The sequence below is a fragment of the Sardina pilchardus genome, chromosome 12 (assembly GCF_963854185.1).
Source record: "Sardina pilchardus chromosome 12, fSarPil1.1, whole genome shotgun sequence".
Taxonomy (NCBI): domain Eukaryota; kingdom Metazoa; phylum Chordata; class Actinopteri; order Clupeiformes; family Clupeidae; genus Sardina; species Sardina pilchardus.
Window position 1 is genome coordinate 7,492,008 of NC_085005.1, and position 20,596 is coordinate 7,512,603.

The 20,596-nt window shown below is 43.8% G+C and overlaps 1 protein-coding gene across 4 annotated transcripts in view; it reads left to right on the plus strand.

Annotated features, from left to right (window-relative positions):
• The window catches only part of ptprk (protein tyrosine phosphatase receptor type K), a 131,920-nt gene extending 111,568 nt beyond the window's left edge, over positions 1 to 20,352 (plus strand). Inside the window, exons 15-32 of one of the 4 annotated variants that reach the window (XM_062550102.1) lie at positions 219 to 248; positions 2,636 to 2,796; positions 6,848 to 7,038; positions 8,214 to 8,301; positions 8,667 to 8,743; positions 8,943 to 8,960; positions 9,854 to 9,890; positions 10,064 to 10,161; positions 10,338 to 10,454; positions 11,055 to 11,209; positions 12,249 to 12,384; positions 12,992 to 13,141; positions 13,262 to 13,435; positions 15,461 to 15,592; positions 16,181 to 16,306; positions 16,585 to 16,748; positions 17,924 to 18,059; positions 19,033 to 20,352. In XM_062550102.1, coding sequence (XP_062406086.1) covers positions 219 to 248; positions 2,636 to 2,796; positions 6,848 to 7,038; positions 8,214 to 8,301; positions 8,667 to 8,743; positions 8,943 to 8,960; positions 9,854 to 9,890; positions 10,064 to 10,161; positions 10,338 to 10,454; positions 11,055 to 11,209; positions 12,249 to 12,384; positions 12,992 to 13,141; positions 13,262 to 13,435; positions 15,461 to 15,592; positions 16,181 to 16,306; positions 16,585 to 16,748; positions 17,924 to 18,059; positions 19,033 to 19,086 — 2,044 coding nt within the window. In that variant the 3' untranslated portion in view covers positions 19,087 to 20,352. The remainder of the gene's footprint in view (positions 1 to 218; positions 249 to 2,635; positions 2,797 to 6,847; positions 7,039 to 8,213; positions 8,302 to 8,666; positions 8,744 to 8,942; positions 8,961 to 9,853; positions 9,891 to 10,063; positions 10,162 to 10,337; positions 10,455 to 11,054; positions 11,210 to 12,248; positions 12,385 to 12,991; positions 13,142 to 13,261; positions 13,436 to 15,460; positions 15,593 to 16,180; positions 16,307 to 16,584; positions 16,749 to 17,923; positions 18,060 to 19,032) is intronic. The other 3 variants (XM_062550103.1, XM_062550104.1, XM_062550105.1) reach the window with 3 other exon arrangements.
• The last annotated feature ends 244 nt before the right edge of the window (positions 20,353 to 20,596 follow it).

Consider the following 20,596-nt stretch of genomic DNA (forward strand, 5'->3'; position numbering starts at 1 on the left):
AATATTAATAATCAATAAAAGAAATTAAAGATTAATATAGCACACGATGCATGGGAAATGGAATGCCACAACAACATCAAAAAAAGAAAAGAAAAACATCAAGAAAGACATTTGTTTGACTGGCACACCTTCTTTCTGCTTCTTATTTGATTACAACTGATTCCCACTTTGCATTCATCAGTATTTCTTTATCTTGCTGTCTCTGATTTGCTTGCCAGGAGGAGCTACTATTCTTATTCATACTACCTGTAAGTAAAAAAAAAAACAAAAAACAAAACCAAAAAAAAAACAGCAAAAAAAAATCTGAACAGACAAATGAGGGTTTTTTGCACCCGTCTTTGGTTTAGTTCTGTAGTGTTTTAAAGATGCAGTATCCTTTTTTCAAGTGAAAACGCACAGTGCTCAGACACTCTTTGAGACCTAATTGCATTGCCATTGACCAGCTCCAACTCTCCTGCTTATTCCAAGTCATCATAACCAAAGCGGTGTGATTTGAAAAAAGAATGCTGCACTTGTGTCCTGTGTTTTCTTTTCTCTCTCCTTTTTGTTTCTTTCTTGTGTTGCATGTGGGTGGGTGTGTATGTGTGTATGTGTGTGTGTGTGCGTGTGTGTCAGTTGCTCACATTCTTTCCATCCATCTTTCCATTCACTGAAGCTGCACAGGCCACCCACTGGTTCTTGGAGGGTTAATTGTGTGCCGCAATGGCTACGCAATTGAACTGTTTATTTCCTTCTCGATTAATGCCCGATGGCCTCTGTGATTTTACTGGCATTAGGTGAAGAGGGTAGTGTACAACAGGTGTTGCCCTCTCTTTCTCTCTCTCTCCTTCACTCTCTCTTTCTCTCTCGCCCCCCCCCCCCCCCCCCCCCCCCCACACACACACACACACACACTCACACCTCTCTCTCTCTCTCTCTCTCTCTCTCTCTCTCTCTCTTTCTCTCTCATCTCTCTCGCTCCTCCTCCCTGAAAGAGTTGCCAGCCATCTCCCCACCGTGTTGATCTGCTGATCTGATAAGCACTAGCGGTCATGCTGAGGCGGCGGCGGCCATGTTTCCGCTCTCACTGGAGGTGTTTGGGAGGCGCCGTGCCTGCCGTGATCAGTGGAAACACTGAAGGGGTGCTCAAGGGGAAGGTGTGCGCGTGTGTGCGTGTGTGTGTTTGTATGGGGAGGCCGGACCACCACCCCGTGTGTGTGTGTGTGTGTGTATGTGTCCGCACGCACACACACACTCTCCGCTCAGTTCCTCGTCTCTTTCCATCTTTGTGTTCACCACCCTCATGTAACATCTCACCTCATGAGGCTCCATTCCCGCCATTAGAGTCGTGCCACACAGTCACTTCGAGAGGCTGAGGGGAGTGGGGGGGTGAGATGATAAACATTCCGTTTCAGAAGGAAGCTCAGGGGTCCCACTTATCTCGATAGAGGCCACCAACCCCAGGGCACATTTGGCCCAGTTCCGCTCCGACCGCGGCTGCCATCTGGTGCAGGAGGTAGTCAGGATTTTTATGGGCTTTTGATAAGAGGAACATTGTCCTCTCTATCTGCTGGCAGGAAATGAAGTCGTTTGAGAGGGCAGAAAAAGACTGGAAGTTAGAACTGGTATGCCCAGTGTGAAACGGGGACAATTATTCTTGAATTATGTTGAAAGGCTTTTTTTTTTTCCATTGGAAATGCAGAGCACCGTAAGAGGAATTTCACAATAATTACTTTTAGATGTGGTGTCAGTCCTAACAATGGGGTGGCAGGAACCACGCTGTTTTCCCGGGAGTTGGTTATTGCGAGATACAGTTCGGAGCCCAAATAATTCTCTAGTTGTTTCTTTTGTGTAACGAATTCATCCTCGCATGCCTATTTGTGTGTCATTTAAACAAGGTGATCGGCGGAAATAGCTTATATCCGGGAGATAATTGTCTTTGCGAGAGGAAGGCATAAAATGACACAATTTGGGCCTATCCATCTGTTTCCCTTATCATGGGACGACTCGTTCCCTGGGTGCAATTTGCTCTTCGTCTCTGCCAGCTCTGACTTTGGCTCTGTGGACTGGGCCAAACAGGCATGACTTAAGCACGTTGTAAATCGACTGCAGCCAAGAGCCTCCCGGAGTCCCAGCACTGAACACGGTCTCGAAAGCATAGCCGCTAGAGTGGAGCTGGCACATTGTCAGTAAACATGTCATAAATGTGATTTGTGTGCAATGGAAAGAGAGAAGGAAACTGATGGAGTTCAGTCTTGTGGCTGAAAGTGACATTAAAATGCATTTTTTGTAAAGTTTGGGGAGAAGGATGGTAAACTCTTTTTTGGGACAAGGTTTCGACAGGGGAAAGAGGGCTCTAAATTGGCTCTAAAGGTATTGAATTCTCAGGAAACTTTCTGAGGAGTAAATCCTGAGTCAAGGATAGTCATATAGATGTAGGTAAATTCCTTAGGATATTAGGATATTAGGATATCCTTAGGATAATTTGTTGTGATGGAAATAAACGTTCCTTCGGAGTCACACCTCTTCTCTTTCCTCTTTGACTGTTTGTTCAGAATTGGTGTCGGTGGTGTTCCTTTGTTTGTCCTTTTACTTCCTGGCTCTTAATGCCACGGTGAATTTGCCTGTTTTTAAAGCTCGCCGTCTAACCTCACAGGAAACTGGCCAAGAAGCGCAAAGACGCCATCGGCAGCACCCGGCAGGAGATGACCCACATGGTCAACGCCATGGACCGGAGCTACGCCGACCAGAGCACCATGCACGCCGAGGACCCCATGTCGGTCACGTTCATGGACTCGCACAACTTCAGCAACAGGTGTAAGTAGCCCGTCTCCGACTCCCGCCCCGGCCGGCCCGACACCGGACACCTGATATGTGTGGGAAGCAGTCCCTGGGACGGGGCCCCTGAGACTCTTACAGTGGGAAAAAATCAACAACAAACACGTCAGGAGAGGTCAGCTGGGAAGTGGCCCTTAGAGAGGGGTTCAGTTGCCTTTCAAAGGCATCGTCTCTTTGTCATAGAAGGAGACCTTAAAGCTGCCAGCCTTTTCTGTTTTATCTATCAGATTTCTCGTACTGTATAACTTTTTTTTTTTTAATGCTTTCTGCGGTCTTGAAAGGTTATAGTTATCGTCACTTCTTACCATTAAGAGAAACGTCTTGATTACATTTTTGCAAACGTTTCAACTGCAGATGGCACAGCCATGGTTACGTTATTAGTAATCACTTCACATGAAGCGAGCACCCACTCAAAATTACCCAGCTGCTTGAGTTTCCGTCTGGATTTTTTTCTCTGTCTTTCTACAGTGATTGCCATTTTCTCAGCCAGTCTGCGAATAGTTAATAACATCTTTTTTTGTTCTTTCTTTAGCTGCAAATTTGCCAGGATGATGATTGAAGTTTTAAATTGCCTTTTAGTCATATTTCTGATGGCTTTAAGTGCCATTTTGTGGGCTTCCTGTAGGTTCCATAAAGAAAGGCATTGAAACACTTATTCCAATGTAACTGTTGAGGTGAACTATGGTCTTTGTCATTCAGCTCCCCCCATCTTTGCCAGGATGAGGACTTTTATTTTTTATCAAAACATCCTCTTACCCTTTATTTCCCCACAGTGCCTAATGATCCGCTCGTGCCGACTGCCGTGCTAGGTGAGAGTCTGGCTGCCCGTTCTCGTCACCTGCCTTTGTAGTGTCCCACACATCCTTTGGTTGTCTAGCATGCATTGTGGTTTTGGTAGACCATTTGTTGTCTGTCAGTTGAGTGCGCATTAGAAACAGTCATGTTTTTTATTTCCAGACAAAAAACATTGACCTTCTGATATTAGGGGGGAGAACTAGGGACTTTTTTTCCACCTTCCACGACACAACGGGGGGAAGCATTTCAACCACAATTCCAATTAAGCATTCACAGACCACAGCTCTTGCCCTTGAGGAAAAATGTCATTAGATTTAGGTTGGAGTTCGCGAACGCTTACCACCGCTGTCCACTTTAGTCCTTCATCGCCATCCAGCAGTGCAGAGAGAGAGAGGGGGGACCCCCTTGGGTCAGGTGTCTCGCGGTGGAAGGAGAGAATAAAAAACGAAACAGACTGCAGCAGGAGGTTTGGGACCGGAGTCCTGTCGTGCATAATAGGCTGTGCGTGAAGTTCCGTTAATGCATAAACGCATCAGTCTGTCTCTTTGCATTACCAAATGCTGTTGGTCTTCTCTAAAGACCTACACACAGATTTCTGGATGAGTAATAACTTATGTGACAATTAACAAAGATAGCACAGTGCTGTAGACAGGCACATAGGGTTAAGCATGGTCAGATCTAGACAGAGAGATAAAAAAAAGCATATATTAAGTTGTTGCACTTGCTTCATCTCTGTGAGTGAATACCCCGATTACGTACTAGAGGACAGATTGGTAATGTGGAGAGAATCTTAAGTGAAACTGTTTAAATCGTTTTCATCATTCTTTTGTTTCACCTGGCAAGTCGTCTTGCAGGGGTGTTTAACTCCTGATAGAGATGGCGGTGCAGTTGTGGGATGAGTCAGCTAAACAACGCTTGCAGAGGCATGTAGAAGCACAGCATGCAGATGAGTGTGCCAGGGGTAGCCTGCAGCGCTGCTGTTGAACTTCTGTAAGCGTCGCCAAACCTCACAGACCTCCGAGGGCTGATGATTGCTTGGCATCAGCGTAGACCTGCCCGTCCGTGCATTGTAATAGGTCCTGTCAATCACCGCTCTGTGGAAGCGCCCTAGGTAGCATGCTGAAGTCTTCCCCTTTCATCCAGTGCTCCATAGTTTTGTGTGTGTGTGTGTGTGTGTGTGTGTGTGTGTGGTTTTCCTTTAGTTCTACCTGTAGCTTGTGCTTTCATTTTAGTTGCAGTGCCCCCTCCATAGTGTTGTGTGTCATTGCAATGTTCAGTAAAACGGCAGGGAATACCTTTTGGCGTTTGGCTTTCCAATAATGTGTGTTTTAAAAATTGTTTTCTCTCCTCCTTTGCTGCTATCATTGAAAGTGCCCATAACTGGTAAGTCGAAATAGTGTGTGAGATATTCTCATTTCAATTTCTACATTTTCTTGAAACAGCTGCATTATCAAGCCCCTACAACACATCACATTCAAATATACGTTTTGCTTCCTCAGAAAAAAAGTGTGTGTGTGTATATACAGTATGTGTGGATGTATGTCGTGTGCACACTTGAGCTCGCTAGTGGACATCTTCATATTCTCCTCCTTTGCTCGAGACTGAATTCAGAAAAGCACACCCTGGAACAGATCCATCCCTGATCTGCAGGATCGGAGCCAGATTTCCTCTAGACTGGAGTGCTATCAGGGCCACATGTTAAATGGCCTTGTGAGCTGTTAAAAGAGTGTGTGTGTGTGTGTGCGGGGCCTGCTGAGATGCATGGGGGGGCTGGTGGCCATTGCTCAGGGCCTAGCCGAGCAGAAAAGCCCCAGGGCCCACGGCTCACTGGGTAATGGGACGACGGCCGTGTGGGTCCAGCCAGGGGGTTTATAGGCCATAAATCCAGCCAGCAGATAACCTGGCCAACTCACGAAGCCCACACACACACACACACACACACACACACACACACACACACACACACACACACACACACATACACAGACATACAAACACACCTCCCAGTATTCCAAGAAAGATTAAAGATGTCCATTTTAAAACGTACCGTAGGTCCCAGTCACTGTGTGTTCTCAACTGCTTGATATACAGGATACACACACACACACACACACACACACACACACACACACACACACACACACACACACACACACACACACACACACACACACACACACACACACACACGTAGAAAGGGCTGGTCATGGTTTAATGCGTTTTCAAGTACATACAGTACACACAGATGTGTATACACACACACACATACAGACACACACACACACACACACCTACACATACACACAGATTCTCACACACACATACACATACACACAGATTCTCACACACACAAAACACACACACACACACACACACACTCTGACGCCTGGATAAAGGGCAGGTCATGGTTTAATGCCCCCCAGATAAGGCATTAAAGGCATGACAGAGATGGGAACTGGTCTTTCCCTCTCAGACTTTCTGAATTCCATGGTGCATTCCTTTGTGACTGGCCCTCCTATCCCCTTTTTGGGGCTGTACAGAGAGTCATGGAGGCTTGACGCCCCCACCTCAACAACCCTGATCAATATTGGTCTTGAAATCTCATTTCTGGGTGTGTGGAGCCGCGTCCATTCTACAGAAAATGGCCTCCATAGGCAGCCCACCTGTGAGGGCCCGAATATGGTCCTGTGTCTGTGACCCACGAGAACTGTGTCATCAACGCAGCATTTGAGGGGGTGTCGGGTGCTTCCCAACATATGTGCACGGAGGAGTATGCTACCACCTTTAGACACAGTGGGGCAGTCCCTCACGTCCTAGCCTGGCTGCAGAAGAAGAACATTATGATCCTCTCAGCTAAGAAGAAACACTGTACACGCAGACGCACTGATCTAATCTTGGGGCATTTGTGAACATAGTGCTACAGTATATATGTTCCCTGTCTTATACCTCTAGTCATTACATTTTGGTGATGATGATGTACAGATCACCTTAAACATTTGGCCACCATCTCAGTGGCCAACTTTGGCCATCATCCTAATTCAGGCTTAGTGCAAGAACACTTGTGTCTGTGAGACAATGGCTACTTGTTTTAGCAGTAGTTTGTCTTTTTAAAGCTCTTGAAAGTGGAGCTTACAGCGCTAACTACTGCACCTCATCTGCACAGCAGAACCCACATGTTTTGTCCCTCCTCAAGCCTCTGTGTAGTCAAGCTCCGTCTTGCTTTGTCCCTCCCCAGACGAGAATCACACGGCGGCGGCAGCGGCCGAGTCCAGTCGTCTGCTGGACGTGCCGCGCTACCACTGCGAGGGCACGGAGTCGCCCTACCAGACGGGCCAGCTGCACCCGGCCATCCGCGTGGCCGACCTGCTCCAGCACATCAACCTGATGAAGACCTCCGACAGCTACGGCTTCAAGGAGGAGTACGAGGTAATCGCCCCGGCCCACACACCGCCCCCGGGCCAGACTTTTATTTTTGTTGAATACTTTAAATACGGTATAAATATGCGGCCTGAAAACAAATTACTATATTTCTAATATCTATTCTATAACTATATCTAAATTAACTATCTTTAGCAGTTGTTTTAATGCGTTTTTGAGTGACGGTTAGATCAATAGACGGCTGTAATTGGGCTTGATTACAGGCATCAATACAAACTTAATGGTGGCCATTTGCCCTCTACAATATGACTCATTACAGATTGCAATAGCAGTGCAATGTTATGAGGATGTCACAGGGCTCCACACAGAGCTCATGTATGTACATGTTAAGTTGAGACAGGAGATGGCAGGTGATGTCACTTCCTGCGATTGGATGGTGTGTGCTAGTTTTCTGTGACTTGGGTGCGTGACCACAAGGCCTCCCGAGAATGCGTTTCCTGTAAGCATGCGGTTTGTTGCAGTGTATTCACCTTTGCAGGGCTGTCAGTTACAGTTTCTTCAAAATTGGGCTCTCAGTGCGCGTGTCTCTGTCTGTGTGTGTGTGCGCGTGTCTCTGTGTGTGTGTGGCTGTGTGTGTGTGTGGCACTGAGGCACGGGTGCTCCATAGACAGTTGGGCTTAATGAGGATTAAATTAGACTCCATTAATGTGATTACGCTTTAATCGTTCCATTTTAATTCCATAACAAATTAATGGCACGGCTTGCACCCGGTAGAAGATGAATAGGACCGGGATGATGGAGGAGAAAATTGAGCGCACTTGAAAATGAGACCTCGCAAAATGGCAGAGGATTAGAGAGAAAAAAAAATCTGATGCCTCTTCGACACCAAGGAAGAGGGTTCAGGCGATTGGAGCCAACGTAGCGTCAAAGCTTGAATGATCTAGCAACATGCCAGGATCTACCTTTAGACGACCCCTTCAGCAGAGTGTGTTTTAGTGTGAGAGGTGTCCTTTTCAGTGCTAAACATTTTACTGCACCCGGCTGTTCCCCGTCTCAATCGCTGAATTGATAAAGTGATCAATAACCCTTGGATGTCCAATGCAGTCAGATTCTGCCTTACCAGGCATAGCGAAGTCATCTTGACTGATCAGATGGGTCAGGTGGTGATCAGATTGGTCTCACTTTCTTTTCTTTTCTTTTCTTTTCTTTCTTTTTTTGTGCAGAGTTTTTTTGAGGGCCAGTCTGCTTCCTGGGACGTGGCAAAAAAAGAGCAAAACAGAACCAAGAATCGCTATGGAAACATCATCGCCTGTAAGTCTCACCTCCAGTGTGTCACGACGAGTTCAGAAAGCCCCTCCCCCTTAGGCCTCAAGTGGTGCATCCTGTTAACAATAGTCTTTTACATTCACTTTATCATCTCAATTTCAGTATAGGATATAAGTTCATACTACACTATATACTATTCTATTGCTATACCATAGACATGTTATGGTGTACCATACAGTACCATAATATACTATATGATACTGTACAATAGAATAGCATCTGGACATATTTATTATTTCATATAAAATAGGTTTTGATTTGATTTTGTAAAGATTTTGCTTCTTAAAGTGTCTAGATGGCATATGAATGAACAGATGGGTCTGAGTAGACTAACACGTTTCCTGTTGTAGATGATCATTCTAGAGTCATTCTCCAGCCAATGGAAGACGACCCCTCCTCCGACTACATAAACGCCAACTACATTGACGTAAGTGGCGATGCCTCCTCCATTGGCGAACGTGTGAGAAGCATCTCTCCTTCTCTCGTATGTGAGGCCTTCTATGCATGCCCTTTGTCAACAATATGAATACAGCTTTTTTTCTTTTCTCCTCCTTGTTCGAAGTGCTTGTACTCACTGACATCTGTTGTGCTTTCTTTCACTCTGCCTATGATTTTGTGGGCTGTAGATATGGCTGTACAGGGATGTAAGTATCACTGTAGAGAATCGCCCGCCCCTCTCCCCAAAACAACCCTGCCCCCTCCCCCCACATCACCCTTAATGCCCCCCCTCCCCTCTCCCCGCGGTTCACCTATGGTTCGCTAACTGACATCTTGCATGGAGGTGCATGTGATGTCATCCCCCCCTGCCCCTCATGTTGTCATTGTTCTATCCATCGATTTTAAGTTGTGGTCCGGTGCCCCCCCCCCCCCCCCCCCCCCCCCCACGCTCGAGTCCATTGCCTTTTTGCCATCTCATTCTCATCCAGCTTGTCGATCTGCCCTACTCTTGTCCCCATATGCTTGGAGGAGGCCTACTGTGTCATTGCTGCGATGTGGTGCTGATGTTTGTTGACTTTTTGAAGAGTTTTCTGGCGTGTCCTCACCCAGCTGAATGAGCTCTGATCAGAATATTCCGCTGATCAATTTTAGTGCGAAACAGACCGTAGCTATTAGTTTGCTGAACACCAGTGACTTGCAAGCCTTGTGCTTGTTGAATAATTTCTCAAGCCCTGGATATTAGGAATATAAAAAGGAATATGAAATGATCCCAGGATTTCTAATTGAGAAACTGTAAATATTCATTAAAACATGTTTATCAGTGCGATTGTGTGGAGAATGAATTATCCCAGATTGTGCATTATGCGCATTCTCTATCATCTCTCCTGATGTACTTTACATAACACAAAGAGATTGTATCTCTCCGTGAGGCCCTTGAAAACGAAGCAAAATCTGTGTGTCTTGATCAAGGACTCTGTTCAATAAAGCAGACTTCCTGGGGTTGACGGCTCCTGCTTTGTGCCTCTTCGCAAAGTTGTTGTTTTTTTCCCCTCTCTGCTGAACAGTCAGTGATGTCCGTGTCCTCCTGCTTCTGTTTCAGGGTTATCAGAGGCCAAGCCACTACATCGCCACTCAAGGTGAGACATTTCACATCGAACAAGATTTATGCCAACGTGATCATTCGGGATAAAACGATATGAACATGTCACAAGCAGGCACGGATATAACCGCCAGTCTCGGTCGTGATGGTTATCAGTGACCGTCAATGAACTGCTAGAACTGATTTACTGATATGCACGTTGATTGGCAGGTCCTGTGCATGAGACTGTGTACGACTTCTGGAGGATGATCTGGCAAGAGCAGTCTGCTTGCATCGTCATGGTAACCAACCTGGTGGAGGTTGGACGGGTATGTTAAATGGTTGTCTTGCTACCTTTCCTTCGCTGAAGCTTGTTTACATTGCAGTGCCACTGTTGGCTTTTCATACGTTGCTGTTGGCTTTTCTGAAGGCTGCTGTGGATCATGCAAAGCATCTGTGTGTTGTAGGTTGTATGCCATCTTTGATTAGTTTCATGCTTTTGTAGGTAAAATGTTATAAGTACTGGCCAGATGACGCGGAGGTGTATGGTGATTTCAAAGTGACGTTTGTCGAAGTGGAGCCACTGGCAGAGTATGTCGTCAGGACGTTCACCTTGGAGAGGGTAAGTGCAGCATTCCCTCTGCATGGTTCTGGAATATTCTACAGACATACACTACTGGTCAAACGTTTTGAAACACCTACTCTTGTAGGTGTTCTAGAACAAGCAAAAATGTTTGGGATGTTTGGACTCCTTCAGGAACCATACCCAATGTGTCTAGTGTTAAGGTGGTTGAGGGGATGTCAAGAGTGTGAAATGCTGTCATCATCATCAAAAGTTGGCTGCTTTCAAGAGCCTAGTATAAAAAATGTCAACAAACAGCTTTGTTTACTATTTTTGTGTTGACTACATCACCCTTATCCCATGTCTGTTAATTCATAGTTTTCTGTTTTGCTCTATAATATAACAATAGTACATTTTTAAAAAGCTATAAAAGAGAAGATGTTCACCAGTAGTGTATATATGAACACTAGTGGTTATAAGTTTCATTTATTTTTTGCAAAATAAATGCACAGATATATAGAATTCCACATTCTATCATTCAGTTGCACTTTATTACAGTTGCACTGCGTCGGTTTCTGAAGTTATACTGTGATCCCACTGAAGAGTCCTTATTTCCTGTTCTTGATTATGGTATCTGTTTTCCTGACGGGCGCTACACAGAGAGGCTTCAACGAGGTGCGGGAGGTGAAGCAGTTCCACTTCACCGGCTGGCCCGACCACGGAGTGCCGTACCACGCCACCGGCCTGCTGTCCTTCATCCGCCGGGTCAAGATGTCCAACCCGCCCGGCGCCGGGCCCATTGTGGTCCACTGCAGGTAACTTTCACTCCACGTCCGCGACAAGCACACGCGTACCACCATCCCCAGAGCAAATAGGTTTTACTGCAGAAATGAACACATTGCTGTGTACGTCGTTGGAATTTGTTTGTTCTTGTTGTCACGGGTACGCTGGCGACTACGCCGCTTCGTTCAGCATCTTTTGTTTTTGTATCAGTGTCTTAAGTGTGCTAAATGTTTTATCTCGGCTTCATTGAAAATTATGGTTACCCTCAATGACGCTCTCCGAAAATAAATAAAGGTTGAATCTGAATCTGATTATACATCTATGAGTGACAGTAACATGTGTGAAGAATATCTATACACATGGTTAATGTTTCAATGTGTTCAGATGAGGAATCTTGGCACACACACACACAAAAGTGCAGCATCAAAGATGTGTTTTTAAGTAGCTGACAGACAGGGTTTCTGTGTAAGAATTTAAAAATAGACATAATCTTCGTCAAATGATCCGTTCGTTACGGGCATGTGTAAGTTTACCCTTCTTATGTTGCGTATTCTTCAAAAAGTCAGCCACAGCGACCTTGTGAAATATCACATCTCTACCACAGGATGTGGTTCTCAGTGTGCCTGTGCAGACTCCCTGCAGTGTCAACCTTTAGCGTTTGTAGCTATCGCTCTGTCTGTCATTGCACTGTCTATATGTCAACCACCTTTCTATTGTGATGGCTTCCTCTCTCTCTCTCTCTCTGCCGCTCCGCCCTGTTCTCTCCCCCCCCCTTTTGCAGTTGTTAATAGTGGGACTCGACTCGGTGTAGCCCCCTACACATAACGTGGTTATTTCTGAGATTCGGATACGTTTTCAACCATGACGTACTGTATGCAAAACTCCAGGTTGAAAACGTATCAGAATCTCAGAACTAACCACGTTATGCAGCCGTCTTAAGACGGGTGGCTCAGAAGGCCGCGTCCAGTCGAATCCACCTATTATCACGGTGTCAATCTATCAGCCTTCCCCTCTTGCCACTCCTGCCTCCCCGACGTCTTTCTAATGTTTGTCCCTCCGTTTCTCCTGCAGTGCTGGAGCTGGAAGGACGGGCTGTTACATAGTGATCGACATCATGCTGGACATGGCCGAGAGGGAGGGGGTGGTGGACATCTACAACTGTGTCAAGGCCCTGCGCTCTCGTCGCATCAACATGGTCCAGACAGAGGTGACTTATTAGTGGTCTGCCATCCACCGTCTACCATTGGTTGGATACTTCCGACTCCCACCACAGCAAAGCACCACACACACTTTGGTTAATCTTTTTCAAGCCTTCCGGTGAAGTTGAATTCCCTGTAGGCAGTCGAAAAGCCATTGAGTCTTCCATGGAAGTACCCAGTGTCTCAGTACAATACAATAAAGTGCAGTTCTGATTAAACGAGGAGGGTTTGTTAATAGACCAGTGTGTTGAGACATCTAGAGTAGGAGGGGGTTGTCCACACAAGCGTCATCCTGGCATTTCACATGTTGAATGGAATTGAAAATGGGTGAAATTCAGAACTAAACTGTATTCCATTGTTGTCTAAAATACCAGATAAAGCAAGAAAGTAAACGCACTCTCAAGCTATTATTCATTTAATTAATGTCACGAGACAGACTTTGGCCTATGCTGTTTTTAGCGTCTTTCTGGCCTGTGTCTAAAATACCAGATACCAGATGTCACGAGACAGACGCATTTCGGCCTATGCCGTTTTAAGCGTCTTTCTGGCCTGTGTCTAAAATACCAGATATGTAGCCTTCCTACTGACTGTGTGATCTTCAATGGTGATCCACAGGAGCAGTACATCTTCATCCATGACGCCATCTTGGAGGCCTGTCTCTGTGGGGACACGGCCATCCCGGCCTGCGAGTACAAAGCTGCCTACTACGACATGATCAGGATAGACTCTCAGAGCAACTCCTCACACCTCAAAGATGAATTCCAGGTAACCGAGCCGATCAGCACAACGCAACCGCAGACCCTACGGCACAATCGATTGATCTAGAACGCTGACCGATTCTAAAAGGGGTTTTAATGGGAATTTTGTGACAATCCCTCCACGCAGACCCTGAACTCCGTGACGCCCCAGCCACAGCCCGAAGACTGCAGCATCGCCTTGTTGCCACGCAACCACGAGAAGAACCGCTTCATGGACATGTTGCCGCCTGACCGTTGCCTGCCTTTCCTCATCACCATTGACGGCGAGAGCAGCAACTACATCAATGCCGCCCTCATGGATGTAAGTGTTCCGACACACTCCTGCCCACCGAACCCAGACCCTTACCCCCCCACCCTCGGCCCCGCACCCCCCCACCCCCACCCCCTCTAAACACACTCACCACACACACTGACCACAGCACTCTGTGTTCTCTGTCTGTATACTCTTAGAAACAGCAAGCTAGAGACAAATCCAGGCGTATCTCTCTTGTCCTGATTGTGCTTCTTGACTTGACTGACACGACGGGGCTGAATCAATGAGTTGTAGCATTCACATTTTGCTTACTAACTCTCAAATCAATCAATAATTATCTTGGTAACACTTTATCCTGTTTTTGACACTTTTGAAACTGAGAGTCAGTAAATCATTAGTCAGTAAATGAGTAAATCATAGCCAGTGAGGAAGATATTGAAAAGGATGAATTAGCCAGTGAAGAGGATATGACAGAACTGACAAATGTCCTATTAATTAGCCTACCTAACACATTAGAGCTTTGAAATTGTGTAAGCTATACTACGTACAATATATATCCTTACATGAACCCTCAATCATGAGGTGTTATTTTTCTGTGCACAGCAGGTAGCAGACTGTATACAGACTGGCAGCTTGGCACCAGAGTGAGCTATACAAATAAAGTGTTACCAATTTAGTTTCCTGTATTAGGAAGTTGATGCTCTAATGGTTACTCATCAAAGCACACCTACTGTAGAGGGACTGTGAGTCAGTCAACAAAGATGATTGTTTTTGAAAAGTGGGTACAATCACTTTTCTCCTTCACGATTCTTCATGATGGCTATTCATGTGGTCCCAAATTAAACTCTCAATCATTGGGGATATCAAAATTGTGAAAGTCCAAAGAATCTTTTTGTTCTCTCAAAAATAGAAGGGCGAGGTAAGTGTTTTTGTCCTATATTTTCTTCATTTTATCTTTTTTTTTTTGACAGAAATAAAGGGTTTATGAAAGCAAAATAATAAATACTTTGGTAGTTTTATTAAACTATAATTTATTTAATCATTTTTATTTGACCATGATTTCTAAAGATATTAGTCATACAAAACCATTCTTCTACTCTGTGCAAAAAAGAGCATATCCATCTTCTAGGTATGACACTGTCTGTGTCCTCATTTAAACCAACCTATTGATTCCTCCATTGCTCTGCTTTTCTCTCTCATTCTCTCTTTTTCTCTTTATTAAACAACCTCTCACTGGTACCTTTCAAACTCTCTCTCTCTGGTCGTGTGCTCTCCTCCCCTCTCTCTCTCTCTCTCTCTCTCTCTCTCATATAATCATTAATCCCACTACATTTGCCTCACAACAAACACAAGCTTTGCGAGTGAACTCACTTTTGAAGCAACATCATGTTCTAATGCAAATGGTAGGCTCACAAACAGTCACTACTCTGCGACCACCAAATAGTGTCTCTTAAAGCATAATTATTATGAAACCTTTGACTGATACAAATACAAAATGGCAGCTGACCCCAGGAGATGGTATCTCCAATGCACAGAGTTTATGCTACAGTAGGCCGTTGAGCTTTTCTTGATTTGGAGGGTAATGGTAAACCACTTCCTCGTACACTTCACAAACCTTTGGACTTTTTCTAATCAAGCTGTCAGAAGAATACCAGGTAATTTCTGAACGTCCACGTCACAATGAGTAATGCTTCTCTTGAACTGGATTTGTTTCATGGCTTAAGTGGTATGTCAAGCAGGCTTCATTTAATTTACCTACCCAAGATTGCTACCGCATGCACGACATAGTGGATGCCCCTGTTTTTTTTTTTTTACTGTTTTGTTTTGTTTGTTTGTTTTGGTTTGTCTTCGAAGAAACACACTTGTTGTCTCTCCACACCTGACAATTGTTTTTGTTTGTTTGTTCCCCATGGTCCTTGCATGGTCATATATTCACACATTGACCACTACCAGATATCAACAACACAGAGAAAGCATACCATGTATTCGAGTCTTTTTTTTATTTATTTAGTTGTAAAATGTCCCCATAAAATGTGTCCCTTTTCATTCTTCTCAATGCTCTTCACCCTGTAGAGCTACAGACAGCCGGCTGCCTTCATCGTGACTCAGCACCCATTGCCCAACACGGTGAAGGACTTCTGGAGGCTCGTCTACGACTACGGATGCACGTCGATAGTCATGCTGAATGAGATTGACCTGGCACAGGTTAGTCATGATGACACACTCACACACACACACACACACACACACACACACACTCACTCTGACTCTTACTACAACATACTGGCGTGAGGTGGAGGACTATCCTCAAGACTTAAGATATTAGAGTGATTCAAGACTAGTTTCTTGAAGATGTCTTTTAGAGGTGTTCCAAACCTCATGCTTCGGGGGTGTCCGTACAAGTTGAAATTGCACCAGTCATGCTGAAAGAGAAAACACTGCACCGATGCTCTTTTTCTCCAAAGAAGTGGGGGAGTTTTAACACCTCTCAGTAAATAGGCCTCGCAATTTCCTGGTGCTCTCAGCAAAATAGTATCATTTACAATAACTCTGACTGTCAGACCGGCTAATAGACAGTAATAGCCTGCTCTTCCGGCTATATTCCGCCATGTTGTGTGTAAGCCACAGGACAGTGTTTTATGTAAGTTAAAAGAAACAAAATCATATTCATACCATATTAACTACCCCTGTGTATCAACCTCGTAGCTGAAGAAATGAAGCAAAATCAATGTACTGTATAAACCGTGGCTAATAGTTGGGCAATAACGTTAATTCTGCTGTGCTCTCCTCCAGGGTTGCCCACAGTATTGGCCTGAGGAAGGTATGCTTCGGTACGGCCCTGTTCAAGTTGAATGTATGTCCTGTTCCATGGACTGTGATGTCATCAGTCGTCTTTTCAGAATATGTAACCTGACCAGAGTGAGTATTGCACTGCATGCCACAATTGCAATTCTTCCTGTTGTACATAGATCAGTTTTAAGTACTGTAGTTGTTTGCATATTTAGTAGTAAGTAGTTGTTTACATATTTAGCATCCTATTGTCCTGTTGTGGACCGTCCTGCATTATGCCGTTTTATTGGTTTTATGACCCTGTCCCTCAACAATTGGAGGGGATCTGTAGCCTACGTTTGGAAAGGTTACAGGTAGGTAAGGCAATTTTGTGTGTGATGTGTGAATATCGTGTGTGTTTGTTGCAGCCTCAGGAGGGCTACCTGATGGTGAGGCAGTTCCAGTATCTGGGCTGGGCAGCACACAGGGAGGTTCCGGCGTCCAAGCGCTCCTTCCTCAAGCTCATCCTCCAGGTGGACAAGTGGCAGGACGAGTGTGAGGAGGGAGAGGGCCGCACCGTGGTGCATTGCCTGTGAGTGTGTACACACACACACACACACGCACACACACACACACACACACACACACACACACACACACACACACACACAGATACGCACACACACACACACACACACACACACACACACACACACACACACAGACAGACACGCGCGCACACACACACACACACACACACACACACACACAGACACACAGACACACACACACAGAGAGACACACACACAGACACGTGTGTGCACACACACACACATAATGTAAAGGACACACTCACAGGTTCACATAAGATCTGGAAGAGATTGGTGAGAGTGAGTTGTCGGTCATCATACACCCTCAGATAAACTTTCCGTCCACATCCTAACCACAACACTCACACTCACACACACGCTGTCACTCTCTCTGACACACACACACACATTTAACACAGGCTGATGGTAATCCATTGCCTGTATAGGTGTACAGTAGCACTACACAAACACATGCTCATGCATATACAAACACACACATTCTCTCACACACATCCAGCAAAGACACAGACACAGACACAGACAGACACGCACACATACACACACACACAGACACACGGTATAATCAATTTTAGCCATTTCTGTAGCACCATCACAACATGCGCATAAACTCACACATGAAGTTGATCTTACAAGTTGAGATATACAACTGGCTAATCTTTAAAATGTTCCATAAGGTTGTAGCAGTTTCCAAGTTCAATAACACTATTATTGGCAACAAATTGGCTTTTGAGAAGGTTTTCTTTGGAACATTTTACTCTGATACTCTCATCATCCTCATTCTCTGACACTATCTATCTTATTATTTCAAAACAAGGAGGTACCAAGTATGCTTTGGTTTTCCATGAAAGCTAATACTCTTCACAAGGACAGTCTTGTCCCACCCTCAACAAATCAGTATCTGCACTCACAGAAACCCTTCATACATACTTGTATTCTTTTCTATATTCTATCTTTTCTATGTTCTTGTCTACATTTCTGATATATTGACTGATTCTTTTTATTATTGTGTTGCATGTTCCAAATGTAAAGCACGTTGAGCTGCATTCTGTGTTTGAAAGGTGCTACACAAATAAAGATGATGATTACTATTATTATTATTATTATTATTATTATTACACCCTCAGAATCTTTGTCTAACTGGCATCTGTCTGTGCAGGAATGGAGGAGGACGCAGTGGAATGTTCTGTGCCATCAGCATCGTGTGTGAGATGATCAAGAGGCAGAATGTGGTGGATGTGTTCCACGCCGTCAAGACGCTGAGGAACAGCAAGCCCAACATGGTGGACAGCCCAGTGAGTAACGCTTCACCCCCAGTACTGCACTCCACTAGGAGAGATGAGGGAGGAGGGAGGAGGAGGGGGGAGGGGTGACAATGACGAAGCAAGAATGCCTAAGCCAGAAACTTGTCTAGTCTAAATTATGTAAACTCCCAATACCTGGAGCCAGTTAAAATGAACATTTCACATTCTGTCAAGTTATCTGGATAGACACATCTGCAAATAAATTAAATGATTTTCTGATCAGTTTATGAAGACTTTGGAACTGAAATTTAGTTTGAAAAGAATTTTTGGGAGTGTTTTATATATATATATATATATATATATATATATATAGTTGGTTGTGACACGAGAGAATGGGACTTTATAAGAGAAAGATCAACACCATATCTGTTCTTCTATCAAATAGTTCTTCATCTAAACCGAATGTGTTTTCTTTGTTGATCTGAATGGGACTTCATTCTTTAAGGGAGAGAAAGGCAAAACCAAGTTGTTAGTTGTCTATATAGTCTATAACTCATAAAGCACAAGCTGACCAGATCATGGGACCGTGGGCCATTTATTCATGTTCTTTTAAAGAGAGCGTACGGTAAAACAATTGCCTGAGTTTGTAAGCGTGCTTGTGCTGATGTGCTTTGAAGCTGGAGAAGCGGCGATGGTGCCTTGAGATCAAACTTGAGGCAAACGTGAGATTACCACTTCCGCTTCAAGAGCAATGCATTGTGAAAAGCACCCCTGCACTGTTAAGATCACATCTGAGCCTGTGAAAAAAACAAAAGCTTTTGCAAGATTTTTTTTTTTTTCATTGAACCATCCCTATTTAACATTTTTTGATTTTGCCAAAATTCGGACTCTTCCCATCACATTGCAAAATTGTGAAATTTTTGTTGCACGAAAACCTCTTTGATGTGTTGGTGCAACAAGATCATTCTGCAAGTGCCTGCTTCACTAATTTCCCCCTCCTCCTCTTTTTCTTTTTCATCTACAGGAACAGTATCGCTTCTGTTATGACCTTGCTTTGGAGTACATTGAGACGTCGTAAGGAGGACAATGGCGACAAGTGTATTGCTGTGCAGCGTTCCCATCTGAAGACCCATTCTTGGGGCCGCCTCTTGGCTCTCTTTTTGTTTTGTATTTTTTGTTTTTGTTTTGTTTTTTTTTAACGAGGCCGTTAGTTCTTGTCATTTTTTTTTTTTTTTTTAAAGACATAATCGTTCTCTATGTGTACTGGGCGTATGATGTGAGTGGCTTGTAAATGTCTCAATTGTACTATACCGTGTTCAGTGCCACAGAATCAAGTGCTGGCCACTAGGCCTTGTTTGCTTCATGTCTCCTTTTTTGCATTTTAAGGTTTTAATTGTTGTTGTTTTGTTTTTATTTTTTTCTTGTTTTTAAAGAAAAAATAAATTGTGCAGCCATTGTAAAAGGGTAATTCTAATGCCAGTCAGTGTATTGCATGCTAAAATGTTTTCTTCTATATTGCCATTATTGTCCATGAACAATATATAATGATATCTATCTATATCTATATTTATATCTATGATATAAATCCATCACAAATGTGAAAGAAAAAATGCGCTTTTTATGGATAAATACTGTACAAGTGCTAACGTGTAACATTGGCTTGGTAATGTCCGTATCGTGCACTGATGGCTGACCTTGTTTTATTTTTGTTTTGTAGCAGATATTAATCATAAGCCAAAGACTTATGTACATATGTCTATATGGATAAGCACATTGTTTGTATTTATTGTTGTTTACTTTGCATTCCTTTTTGAAGGCTAAAAACAATCATTGTCATTCCCTGTTTACTCTGAATTCAAAATGTACACATTTATTGTAGCTTTTTGTTTTTAAAGTTGTTTTTTATTGCTTTGGTTTTGGTTATAGAATGTTTTTTTAGTTAATGTTCTATCCTTCACCGTGATGTTACAGTGGTCAGGTCATGTAAATGATTGTGAATTCTACCCACTCAAGATAGGTTACCATAAGGTCAAGAAGAGACCTAAGAGTTCTATTTTTTCTGATGTTTTCACAACTGTATTAGGAAGTTTTTGAAAGAAACACAAAGAAATTGAGTGTACAGTATTAGGCATGGCATATTAGGACTAAAGCCAATGAAAGTAATGCACAGCCAGCTATGTTGGCATCAGAACTGAATGCACATTTGAAAAGTAAAGAAAACAATTCATTATGTGAAGTTTAAATCATGTCTCATCTTTCCATCTGTAGTAGTTGGCTTACTGGCTGTAACTCTAAAATAGTAAAAAAAAAAAAAAAGTCTTTGAATAAAAAAAAATTAAATATGTACTGAACAAGTTTGTGTGTCATTTATAGTGTAAATTGGTGTTATATCACTTGACTGTGTATTTTTCAACATATTTTATTCCGTACCATTTCTTCCATGTGCAGCGCCAGGGTTACCATCTTATTCATTGGTCAAATGAATACAACAGTCTTGGTAAGACTCGTGGTAATAGCATCTCAGGTCAGCTAATGTTTCTAAAGCACGGTTGTGAACAATTGCATGCAGATGACAGCAGCAACTTAAG